Source organism: Sceloporus occidentalis, unplaced genomic scaffold (assembly GCF_023333645.1).
Source record: "Sceloporus occidentalis isolate IW3139 unplaced genomic scaffold, rSceOcc1.0.p SCAF_312, whole genome shotgun sequence".
Lineage (NCBI taxonomy): Eukaryota > Metazoa > Chordata > Lepidosauria > Squamata > Phrynosomatidae > Sceloporus > Sceloporus occidentalis.
In genome coordinates this window covers 525,606-538,342 of record NW_028317292.1, presented here as the reverse complement: position 1 = coordinate 538,342, position 12,737 = coordinate 525,606, and the positions used below count along the sequence as shown (strand labels likewise).

At 40.9% G+C, this 12,737-nt stretch overlaps 1 protein-coding gene across 1 annotated transcript in view; it reads right to left on the bottom strand.

Moving 5' to 3' along the window:
• The window catches only part of LOC149274901 (sodium-dependent neutral amino acid transporter B(0)AT1-like), a 132,834-nt gene that overhangs the window by 50,871 nt on the left and 69,226 nt on the right, over window positions 1–12,737 (bottom strand). The window contains exons 7-9 of the mRNA XM_089505132.1: window positions 6,852–6,980; window positions 4,196–4,352; window positions 2,454–2,658 (exon numbers count right to left, since the gene is read on the bottom strand). Coding sequence (XP_089361258.1) covers window positions 2,454–2,658; window positions 4,196–4,352; window positions 6,852–6,980 — 491 coding nt within the window. The remainder of the gene's footprint in view (window positions 1–2,453; window positions 2,659–4,195; window positions 4,353–6,851; window positions 6,981–12,737) is intronic.

Here is a 12,737-nt window from a genome sequence, read left to right as displayed (position 1 = left end):
GTGATAGGAAACAGAGGGTGTTTATTAATGGTACATACTCTGAGTGGGTGACTGTTACTAGTGGGGTACCACAGGGGTCAGTTTTGGGTCCTATTCTTTTTAATATATTTATTAATGACCTTGTAGAGGGATTGTATAGTAAAGTATCAATCTTTGCAGACGATACTAAGCTCTGTAACGTGGCTAACACAATAGAGGACAGTGCACGATTACAAATGGATCTGCATAGGTTAGAGGCTTGGGCTGGGATGTGGCAGATGAGGTTCAACACAGATAAATGTAAGGTTATGCACATGGGGAAGAAAAATCCATATGTATTAAATGGGAAAACACTGGGGACAACTGACATGGAAAAGGACTTAGGAGTTTTAGTTAACAGTAAATTTAACTGTAGTGACCAGTGTCAGGCAGCTGCTGCTAAGGCAAATAAAATCATGGGGTGCATCAAAAGGGGCATAGTTGCCCACAACAAGGAAATAATTCTGCCACTGTACAAGTCACTAGTCAGACCACACATGGAATCCTGTGTACAGTACTGGGCACCAGTGTACAAGAAAGATATAGTGAAGCTGGAGAGGGTTCAAAGACGGGGAACCAGAGTAATAAGGGGAATGGGAGGACTACAGCACCCAGAAAGATTATCAGAATTAGGGTTATTTAGTTTGGAAAAAAGACGGCTTAGGGGGGACTTAATAAATATGTATAAATATATCAGGGGGCAGTACAGAGATCACTCCCAGGACCTATTTATACCCAGGACTGTATCTATAACAAGGGGACATCCTCTACGGCTGGAGGAAAGAAGGTTTCTACACCAGCACAGACGGGGGTTCAGACAGTAAGAGCGGTGAGATTATGGAACTCTCTGCCAGAGGAAGTGGTAATGGTAAACTCAATAAAAGAGTTCAAAAGGAGCCTGGACGTGTTTCTTGAAAGCAATAATATTACAAGTTATGGATATTAGATTAATAGGGACAGAACGTTGATCCAGGGATTTATTCTGATTGCCATATTTGGAGTCTGGAAGGAATTTTCCCCCTGGTATGGGGCAATTGGCATTTGCTTCATATGGGTTTTTTGCCTTCCTCTGGATCAACACAGTAGGGACACAATATGTATATAGGTTGAACTTGATGGACTTTGGTCTTTTTTCAACCTTTGGAACTATGTTACTATGTTACTATGATACTAATATAAAAGCCTGGTCTTGAATAGCATGACTGACTTATTAATGCAGATGTAGAATATGTCACAAACGTATTCACTCAAAATATTAGGAATGGCTTTATTGTACCTCCTGACATGTTGTGGGTCATCTTTAAGGGGGCATTGTCATTAAGATTAAAGGCTATTTAATATTTTGTCTTCAGGTAGCCCAGACACCATAATGGTTGTGTTTGCAGTGAATAAAGAGGATCGTTTAAACTACAGTATCATTTCTAGCTAATTTTTATGGAAGACGACCTTAAGTAAATAAACACCTTTATGTAGGGCATGCATGTTTATGGAATTGTTTTCAATTTCTGATTTTAATATAAAGATTTGTGTTAATTTAGAATGTTTGCATTGTTTCTATGACAACTTGTGGGAATGGGGTGGGGATATATTATTACCCTCAGTGACTATCACTGCCCAGTGATTATTGCTTATGCTCTTGATGAAAAGAATATGAGGTGAAATGCGTGAGGTTCAAGTAAATGCATACTGGAAAAATAGAATGTGTTGGGCATTCTGCTCAGTCTGTAAAGATCAAACCAGTCAGTCCTTAGATTTGGGACAGCCATATACCTATGTCATGCATGTTTAAATTCTCTCATTGTATTAGCCTCCACCACTACTGCAGGGAGGCTGCCACCCTTCTAACATATATAGAGCTTAAATGCAACTCATGGGTTATTGAATTTGCTAGTTGCTAACTTTTTTCAACTCACAAAACTGTCTTGAATCATGTTCTTGTGTGCTAACTGAATTGTTATGACTGTAAATACCAGTTGCCAATAGTGATTTCTTGAGATGTAATTTAGGTTGCTGTTGGAAATGTGAATTTTCCACCAAATTGCATGTACACGTGTTTGGTGAATAGACCTGCCCAAGTGATTTATGGTCAAATAAGATGAGAGCTTTTTCAATTAATGACATCTAAAGCTAGTTATTTCACACTTCAAACATTTATATTTGCAACCTTTTCACTAAATTGTGGGTCTGTCCTTATATTTAGGCAAGCTAAACAAATGCTTTGGGCACTGAACTCCTAGCATTTCCTAGTACCACATGATTTCCTTAAATAAAAAGCAGGAGCATGTGGGGATTGGGGGCAACAAAAACATAGTTCATCTATGGTGCAACAAACCCTAGGGTTGAAATGCCAGGGCTACCTAAATGGCATGCATTGCAATGCCTAAGCATCACCTTTTAAAAGGATTAATTTCACTCAAAAACACACAGAAACATACCTGTTACAATTTCTTTCGGCCAAGACTTGGGTACTATTTTTAAATCCATCAATGGTACCAAAACCCCCTCCATGTTACCAAACATAGAGGAAAGTCCTAGGCAAAAAAGCATAATGAAGAATAGAACAGACCAAAGAGGAGAAATAGGCATTTTTGTAATGGCTTCTGTGAAGACAATAAAAGCCAAGCCTGTTCCCTCCACACCCTGCAAGACAAAGTAAGAACAAATAAGCGTAACAAGCAAACAATTATTTGATATATTACATGTCAATTATGTCTATTGTTTAAAAGGGCCACTCTGGAAGACAGGGAACCTGTCTGTGCAGGAGTCTCGCCTTACTATCAATCAGCCAGTAACTCCAACACCGGGTCCTTTTGTTCTGGCACAAAGCATTGCAAATTTTAATAGACAATTCAACAGTGGAAGAGTTTATAAACAAACAAGGGAGGAACAGACTACAGACTACAAGCAACAGACTACAATCCCTGACAGGCCGGATTTATCTCTGGGCAGAGTTCCAAGTGCTTCAGAATAGGCTGATGGATCAAGGCTGCCATTTCTGAATGTTACTCATGGGCAGGGATGGAAGCTCTCTCTAGGCTGAAGGCGCATTTTACATGAGCTATTTCTACCTCCTGGGTTGAACTAGCTTGTGTGGATCCTGCTCTCATCTGCAAAGCTGGCATCTGGAAGACCTAGCATACTTTTGCCAGGCACTACAGACTCAACCTTCTTTCTTCAGAGGATTCCAAGTTCAATTGCTGTTTTCACTCCTGTTTTGCTAACTTTCTAATAGTGCCACCTGGAATGGCAATTCAATTGTGAAGTCTTACCTGGGAATTGCTTTTCCCTGTCATGAATGATAATCTGTGAATGAATATGTGTAAATGAATATCTGTGAAAGAGTGAATGAATGAGTATGTGTGTGACAGCATGGATGTGTAAGGGGGGGCAAAGATGACAACAGGCAGGCTGTATGGACTAAGCAAGGCACAGGTAGACTGGGGCAAAGATTGCACAGGTAGGCTCTGTGGGGCAAAGATGGGAAGTCCTATGAGTCCAATCTGGTGCTATGCAGGTCCTGTGGATACAATCTGGGTGCAATTTCCAGTTGCTCTATACCTGGAAGGCTGGGTTTGTGTGTTATTAATTGCTCTGTACCTACAATGCTGTGTTTCATAGGTTATTTATTAATGCGTGCAAATACAGGGTTTATTTGTCTTATTCAGTTGATCTATAACGGCAATGCATGAGGAACAAAAAGAGAGGTGTGGCACAGTGAAGGAGCGGACAAAAGGAACCTCAGGGGGTTAAGATGGGAGATGGGCATGACAGTCTCCTCCTAATCTAAAGAGTCAGTGCGGCAAGTACTCGGCTTGCCCAGGGTTCACTTAATATTAAACCTGACCTGACTGGGAGCAAGTATATCACGAGCAAGGAGATGTGTTTGGCCAAAAACATCTCCTGCAAGGAAAATCAGGGGCATATGAGGGGATTATGCATAACTCGCACGCATTTGCAAGGGCATCACCATAGAACTTTAAAGGGACCTCTAGGCTATCATATGCATTAACAGTACTGTTACAAAACACGATTTATAGACAATATACAAATTTTTGTCCCTGAAGTAGAGCTTGGGCTTAAAACGAATAGTTGATCACACCTTACTACAGTGGCTATACATATGGATGTGTACAGAAATGACAGTAAAATTAATAAGCACTAAAAATGTTTCACTTACTTCCGATAGAATGGTATCTAGATCACAGGTTTGAAGTTGAAGCTTTTCAATTACGTCTGTTTGTGTTTGGTTTAACATAGCTAGCATGTCATTATAGTTATCTTGTGATATATTTCCCTCTGGCAAGTCAAAAGTATTTGTCAATAAAAGGATGTTACTGGAAAAAAACATAAATCAATGCAATTATACAAAACAAACATATTTATCACCAGTATATTTTATTGTAGACTAGAAGAGACAGAATTAAATTAAAATTTCTACTATTTATATGGTGTGGAATTGCTAAATTGCTAAACAATTTTTTAAATATAGTAGTTTGTAGTAGTTTGAAATATGAAGGGATAATGGGGGCAGGAAGCATCCTAGATTTAGTATTTATTTTCCATTGTACATACAAGTTTGCATTTACAAAATAAATATAGTCATTGCAAATAGTATACTAACTACAGCTCACCAGGTTGTGTCTGGACAAAGAGAAAAAAGAAGTAAATAAAATAAAATAAAAAAATAAAATATGAATTTTTGTATGTATGTTTGTTTCGACCGCTGTAAGTAGCAACTCCTATAATGCTGTGTAGGCATATGGCAGGGTACGATGGGACATTTATGTCACTGCAGCTAGAGACAGCCCTTGTCTATGACTATGTGGTACAAACCTCATCTTCATGTTTACTAAAAAGAAGGGACATATAGTTATATAGAAACAGACAATATTATAATTATAGCGTCAAAGGGAGTAGAGAGTACAGTTTATATGGGGTAAATTTTGTATTTTGCATGTTTGCGTGATACGGATAATATCCCAATGAGTTTACTATATAGGGGACATAGGGGGTTAAAAGGCATATCATGGGGCACAGTGGCATATAGAGGGTTAAAAGGCATATCATGGGGCACAGTGGCATTTAGAGGGTTAAAAGGCATATCATGGGGCACAGTGGCATGTAGGGGGTTTAAGGCATTTATGGGGCAGAGTGACAAGCCTGTGGGCAGATGTGCATAACTGGGGGGTAGGTTGGAAAATAAAAGGACTTAAAAACAAAATATTTTTCTCAATCATAGCTTATTTTATTAAAATAGTTTACATGAATTAACATTTACTAGTAAAACTTTTTTCCTATAGGGTCGTCTTCAGGCTTTTTCTTTTTTCCTAAATTAATATTAAGATTTTGGGGGGTCGTTTTATAATCAGGGTTGTCTTATAATCGGTATATAAAATACGGTATATAAATGATTGAGTGAATGCTGCTTGAACGGATTGTGTACAATCGCCTTACTAACTTCCTCTCCTCTATCTCCCTCCTTGCCCTCTACAGTCTGGTTTCAAACCCCTTCACTCTACTGAAACAGCTCTAACAAAAGTCTCCAATGACTTGCTCTCTGCCAAAGCAAAGGGTCACTTATCTATTCTAATACTACTGGATCTCTCTGCTGCTTTTGATACTGTTGATCACCACCTTCTTATAGACTTGCTTCTATAGGTATTCTAGATACAGCTCTCTCCTGAATCTCCTCATATCTGTCTAACTGTTCCTTCTCTGTCAACTTCTCTGGCAAGACATCATCGCCCCTTCCACTTTCAGTTGGTGTCCCACAAGGTTCAGCTCTTGGCCCTTTGCTGTTCTCTCTTTATACTTCATCTCTTGGCAAACTAATCAACTCATTTGGCCTCCAGTATCATCTATATGCAGATGATACCCAAATCTACCTGTCTTCTCCTGATCTCTCTCCATCTGTCATGTCCCGTATTACCAATTGCTTGTCTGCTATTTCTTCATGGATGTCACAACGCTTCCTGAAACTTAATCTTTCTAAAACTGAACTCATTATCTTTCCTCCCTCCATCTCCAGTACCTGAATTATCTATCACCATTAACAACACGACTATCTCTCCTACTAACCAGGCCTGATGCCTTGGGGTCATCCTTGACTCTAACCTTTACTTCATCCCTCACATTCAGTCCCCTGCCAGATCCTGCTGCTTGCACCTAAAAAACATCTCTCGTATCCACCCATTCCTCACCCAAGAATCCACAAAAACTCTGGTTCATTCACTTATCATTTCCCATCTTGATTACTGCAACACTCCTCTGGTTGGCATTCCACTGTCTCGACTCTCTCCTCTACAGTCTGTCCTAAATGCCGCTGCTAGGCTTATCTTCCTTGCATGTTGCTCCTCTTCTGCTTCCCCACTCTGTGAAACCCTCCACTGGCTCCCAATTAACTTTAGAATTAAATTTAAAATCCTGGTACTGCCATATAAGGCCATCCATAATACTGTTCCTCCATACATTTCTGCCCTCATAAGCAAATACTCTCCTACTCAACCCCTACGTTCTTACCATGGGCTAAGGCTCTCCTCCTCACTTATCACCTCTTCCTTTTCCCGTCTACAAGATTTCACTCGAGCTGCCCCCATATTCACTTTGTCAAAACACTTTAACAGGAATGTGTCCAATATGGACAAGTGAATTTGAAAATAAATGAGGCACATTTGTATTTGGTATACATTCTCCGACCATAGTTTTGGGACGTGGAAAATTATAACAAAAAAGTCAGGGAAGAAAATAAAAAAAAATATTGCACATGTGCATATGACTCCTGGAGTGTCCATTTCATTAGATATAAGTTGAGCTATTAGTTTCCTTACACTTACCTGTCTAAACAGTCATCATATTGGGCTGTGGCACGAAATCCAATGATTGAGTATATCACAGTGGCAGCATATATTGATGTAAATCCATTTACAACTGAGATGATAACTGCATCCTTTTCACAATTATTACTAGAAATGAAAATAATTTATACATTACATTGATACATTAATGTGGAAATGCTAATATAGGCAGTATTTAGATATATAGATTATATAATGCAAATACATAATTAAACATTTTATGATCAATTATTTACCACTCCAGCTGCCAACTGGAGCTATCTCTGTGACCCCAACCTTCCTGCTAATAGCCAAGATATGGTGTCATATTACAGTGTACCCCTCTTAAGGACTTGAATGATGGCTGCCTCATGCTATGGGAGCTGTATCTACCAGGCAAAGTATGGGCTGGTTGGGGAGATCTGAGATCTTCCTTGAAGATGAAAAACCTTTAAAGTTTTACCCATTATTAATTGTACAAAGTGCAAACAAAAAAGAAAATTATACTAATTTACTTATCTTGGGTTGTTAGCACTTCATATGCCTAATGGTTAAACATATTTTTGTAAATAAAGTCACATATGAAAAGGTGCATGTACTGAGGTGTGTCACTGTGAACTGGAGCCTCAATCGTGGTTAGAGAATCCAATATATATATATTTGAAAGCTAAGCCAAGGAATTGTATGAGGGGCATTTTCCACTTTTTGCAACCATTTGGCAGCCAATATCTTCTAAACAGTCAGGTCTACTCAATAAGGAATACATGCTTGTGCGTTTTCAGCAGCAAACTAGCACAAAAAGTGCAAAATGTAGGTATAACAAATGGGTTTTGGGACAGTAGTACCATATTATTTGCCTTTTTCAGTAATACCTATGGAATGTTTTAGCCATGAAAAAACATTATATTCACCCACATTTGTAGAATGCCATGACTGGTGCTTTGCCACAGTATTAGGAAACAATATCTCTTAAAAAAGCATCCATTAAGAAAATATCTACATTTTGTAAGAAGTTAAAACTTTCCACGCTAACCCTTATTCTAGGGTTGGCAGTAAAGAGAGGAATTTTTGGGTTGTACCCACAAGGAAGAAGTAGCATGCCTGCTTAACTTGTGGCTTGGCACACGCATAGCTGGAGTTGCTGAATTAAAGAGCATCATATTCTGACACAGTGCTAGAAGCCAAAATGGCACATACCATAAAAAAATATTTTTACCTTGACAACTAATTAAATATTAATCTAGATTCTGCCAAAATCAAATGAATGCTCATCTAACAAGCCATCCACCTAACCTATGAAAATACCATCTTTTTTCTTGAACCATGCTAGCTGACCACCCAATCAAAACTGCTAAACACAAGAGTTTAAAGTTTGAGTTGGACCAGCCATGCAACTGTAACACTGGCCCTTCCTTCTCTCCAAAATGGTCAACCCCAGGGACCCAAACTAAATTAAAGAATTTCCTTTATTCTAATAAAACATTCTGCCTGGGGTTATCAAACACATTGTACTGCAGTTTTTTTTTCTGTGAAATATAGATGTCCCTGAACTTTACCTTCCTCTGTAAAAAAGATTTATGTAAACAGTTGTTGGCTAGATCTTTACCCTCATTTATATAACTACCTCTGTTTGTTTTTAGTTTAATCATTTCTTATTCCTATATAGCCATAGACAAGGCTATCTGTGTTCTACAGCAGGGCCCCATAATAGTACTGAGTGCCAAATAGAGTATGTTTTTGTTTTAGGGAAACACTGTACTGAACTCTGGTTCATTCACTTATCATTTCCCATCTTGACTACTGCAACACTCTTCTGGTTGGCATTCCATTCTCGACTCTTTCCTCTACAGTCTGCCCTAAATGCTGCTGCTAGGCTTATCTTCCTTGCACGCCGCTCCTCTTCTGCTTCCCCACTCTGTGAAACCCTCCACTGGCTCCCAATTATCTTTAGAATTAAATTTAAAATCCTGGTACTAACATATAAGGCTATCCATAATACTGTTCTTCCATACATTTCTGCCCTCATAAGCAAATATTCTCCTATTCTATCCCATGGGCTAAGGCTCTCCTCCTCACTTATCACCTCTTCCTTTTCCCATCTACAAGATTTCATTCGATCTGCCCCATATCTCTGGAATCTACTTCCACCGAACCTTCAGCATTCACGCTCCCTCCCAACCTTCAAGAAACATCTCAAAACCCACTTCTTCCGAGAAGCATACCATCTTAGCTGCTAAAACTTTCTTGTCATTGATACAACCACAACACCACCTATCTGTAGAAAAGCCCCTTTAAATCCCGGGATGTATAACCTTCACCCGTCTGGCTTTCCTTTAACTACTACAGATTCCTCGTCGTATGAAACTCCACTTACACCAGTGGCTTAAAACAATGGGTTTATTAAAATAACAAATACATATTTATGAGTATACAGAGAAGCGTCTGAAATATAAGGCTCTATGACACTAACTACACTATGCTAATGACTCTGTGTGCATGTAAGGATGGGGTGTCCCTGTCACCTTGATGTTATCCTTCCTTCTTTCTTTCTGGTTCTCTCTCTCTGTCTTTGTTGCTCACACCTTTATAGCCACAATGCCCAAACAGTCCCAGCCAATCATCTTCTTAGTTTGTGTCCACTCATCCTTAGGAAGGCACAATCTTGTACCTGCACCATCTGCCTGTAGAGACCGCTCTTGTCCAGGAAGTTAGATTGCCCCCACAGTGAAGTTGATGGTCCTCAGGGCAAATTCAGGGTGGGTCTCTGGAATGTTGATATTGTCTCCTGCAATCCTTTTGTTGTAGGAGAAACACGTGCTTGTCTCCAGCCCAGATACTATCTCCTGCAGTCCTTTTTGTTGTAGGAGATTGTAGATTGTATCTCCTGTTTATTGTTCCCACCTGGTAGAGAGATAGCCCTTTGATGTATTGTGAGTTCCTGGACATTTGGGTTTCGCCACTAGTGTAATTCCTTGAAACTGGTTTACTCAAGAGGAATCCCATTGTGTTGGGAGCCAGCTGTTGTCCTTGGAGATTAATAGTTGAATTATATTTATTACACTATCACCCTTTCTCTGCGCCTTATGTTTGTCACCCCATTCCCTCGAGATTATAAGCTTGCGAGCAGGGCTCTCTCCACCTAATGTATTGGTTTGTCTTAGTCTGTCAATTCTTGTCTTGTCATACCCCTTGAATATATGTATTGTATTAAGTGCTGCGTGAACTGTTGGCGCTATTTAAATAAAGGATAATAATAATAATACTGAAGCACTGACAGTAAACCTGAGATTTGTAGAAAAGACATCTATGTATAAGGAATGAGAAACAAAATATTTAAAAACAAAAAAGATGGTCATGACATCCACTTGCAAAAGTAGAATGGGCTAGTTAGTGAATTACAGTCAATGGATGGGATCATGATCTTTCAGGGACAACAAACATCATGCGCCCTATCAGGGCCGGATTAACGTAGGGGCTGATGGAGCTGCAGCTCCAGGCCCCTACCTAAAAATAGGCCCAGTCAGTCCGGCCCTGACTGGGCCTATTTTCAGGTAGGGGCCTGGAGCTGCAGCTCCATCAGCCCTACGTTAATCCGGCCCTGATAGGGCGCATGATGATTGTGGCCGATGTGGGCATAGAAACCGGGGGGACAGATCCTCCCCCCAGTAAATCATGCGGGGGGGGGAGCGATAATGAAGAAATCCCCCCCAGGGCCATAGGAACCCCCCCAATGGAAACGAAGTACAGCAACCGCTCTGCGCCCTTCTGTCTCCTCTGCTCCCTGCCGCGGCCTCCCGGCTCAGCGTTGCCCTGACCGCAGTGGTGGGAGCATGAGGCGTCTTGATGCCGGTGCTCAGCAGTGAAGCAGCACGCACCGTGGCAGAGCAGCGAGACAGAGGCCTCGGGCTCCCACCACAGGATGGCACGGTAAGTGACCTACAAAGGGAGGTAGGGAGAGGGTAGATTTGTAAGAAGGGGGGTAAGGAGAGGGTAGACAGTGAGAAGTGGAGTAGGGAGAGGGTAGACAGTGAGAAGGGGGATAGAGAGAGGGTAGACAGTGAGAAGGGGGGTAGGGAGAGGGTAGATAGTGAGAAGGGGGTAATGACAGAGTAGATAGTGTGAGAAACGGGGAGAGGGGGTAGATAGTGTGGGAAGGGGGGGAGGGGGTAGATAGTGTGGGAAGGGGGGGAGGGGGTAGATAGTGTGAGAAGGGGGAGGGGTAGATAGTGTGAGAAACGGGGAGAGGGGGTAGATAGTGTGGGAAGGGGGGGAGGGGGTAGATAGTGTGGGAAGGGGGGGAGGGGGTAGATAGTGTGGGAAGGGGGGAGGGGGTAGATAGTGTGAGAATAAGAATAAGAATATTGAAATATAGAGTGAGAATGAATTAATTAATATGTGGATGAATTGTGTGAATGAGTGAGAGATTGAATTAATGTATGCATGAATTGTGTGAATGAGTGACAGAATAAATTAATGTGCGGATAAATTACTTGCATTATTTGTGAGAATGCATTAATGGATATGTGTATCATGGATGTGATTTAGGGAAAGGCAAAGATGGCTTAAGTAGGGAGTTTGACCCTGGGGGACCAAGATGGCACAGGCAGGGTGTTTATGGGAAGAAGATGGCTCCCACTGGGCTGTTTGGGGACAAAGTTGGCTGCCGCTGGGCTGTTTGGGGACAAAGTTGGCTCCCGCTGGGCTATTTGGGGACAACATTGGCTCATGCTGGGCTGTTTGGGGACAACGTTGGCTCACACTGGGCTGTTTGGGGACAACGTTGGCTCACACTGGGCTGTTTGGGGACAACGTTGGCTCACTATGGACTGTAATCTGTGTAATCTGAGTGTTGGTCAGGTTCTATGTGGGGAACGTGGATGCCAAGGCTGGCCTTTGAGGTGTGCAACTTGTGATCTATGCCTGTAATTTAGGGGGTTCCTATCTATACTGTTAATCCTGAGTTTTTATGCGAATTCTAGTCAATTTATCTTTGCAAAGATGGATTTGTGTGTTATTCTGTGCGTTGATCTGTATCTGTTATGTTATGTTTCCATACGCTATTTATATATACCTGCAAATACATGATTGCATGCTAGGGAGCGTGGACCGGGGCCCAGGAAATGCTTGCCTAGGGTACAATTTTTCTTTGTTACAAAGATTAGCTGTTTTTTCCTATATTTAATGACTTAAACGTACATTATTTTTACCAGTGTTTAAAGTTATATATCATTGTACATGTTTGCAAAAAAAGAGCCCATGCTGGCAGACCAACATTCAAAACTGCCGCTTGGTCACGAAGTTCAAAGCAGCCGTAGTGTGGCTGTAAAACCACCTCCGCCGGCCGCTTTAACCTCATTAGGAGGCCGGCGGTTGCGGTTTTACAGCCGCACGACGGCTGCTTTCAACTTGAGGAGACGATGAGTTAAGATTCTGTCTGTCCTGCCTATTTTATTTCTTTTCATAAAAAGGCCCACCAAAATCCTCAGCACCAGGCCCATGATGCTCTTAACCCGGCCCTGCTCCCTATATATTATCTACAGTGTAGATTAACTGCAGCAGACAGCATTTGCTGTCAAATTGTGATATACTCTACCACTTGTAGCCTAGTTTACTGTTATAATCATTGTATTCAGATAACGCTATAATTAGGTGTCACAATTTTTATTGTTGTGGATGGAGTTAACTCTTGTTGACAAATACCTCAATGCTGATGTTTATACGTTGATGCCAGGATTTAAGGATTTCAGCTCAAATACATCATTATACAAAATGAAAGCTCAATCCTGCAAGATGGCTTGGGTTGCACTGAATAATTCACAACTCACTTTTAAACTTCCACTTTATCAAACCACCTTGACAGGAATATGTGTCAAGTATGGACAAGTG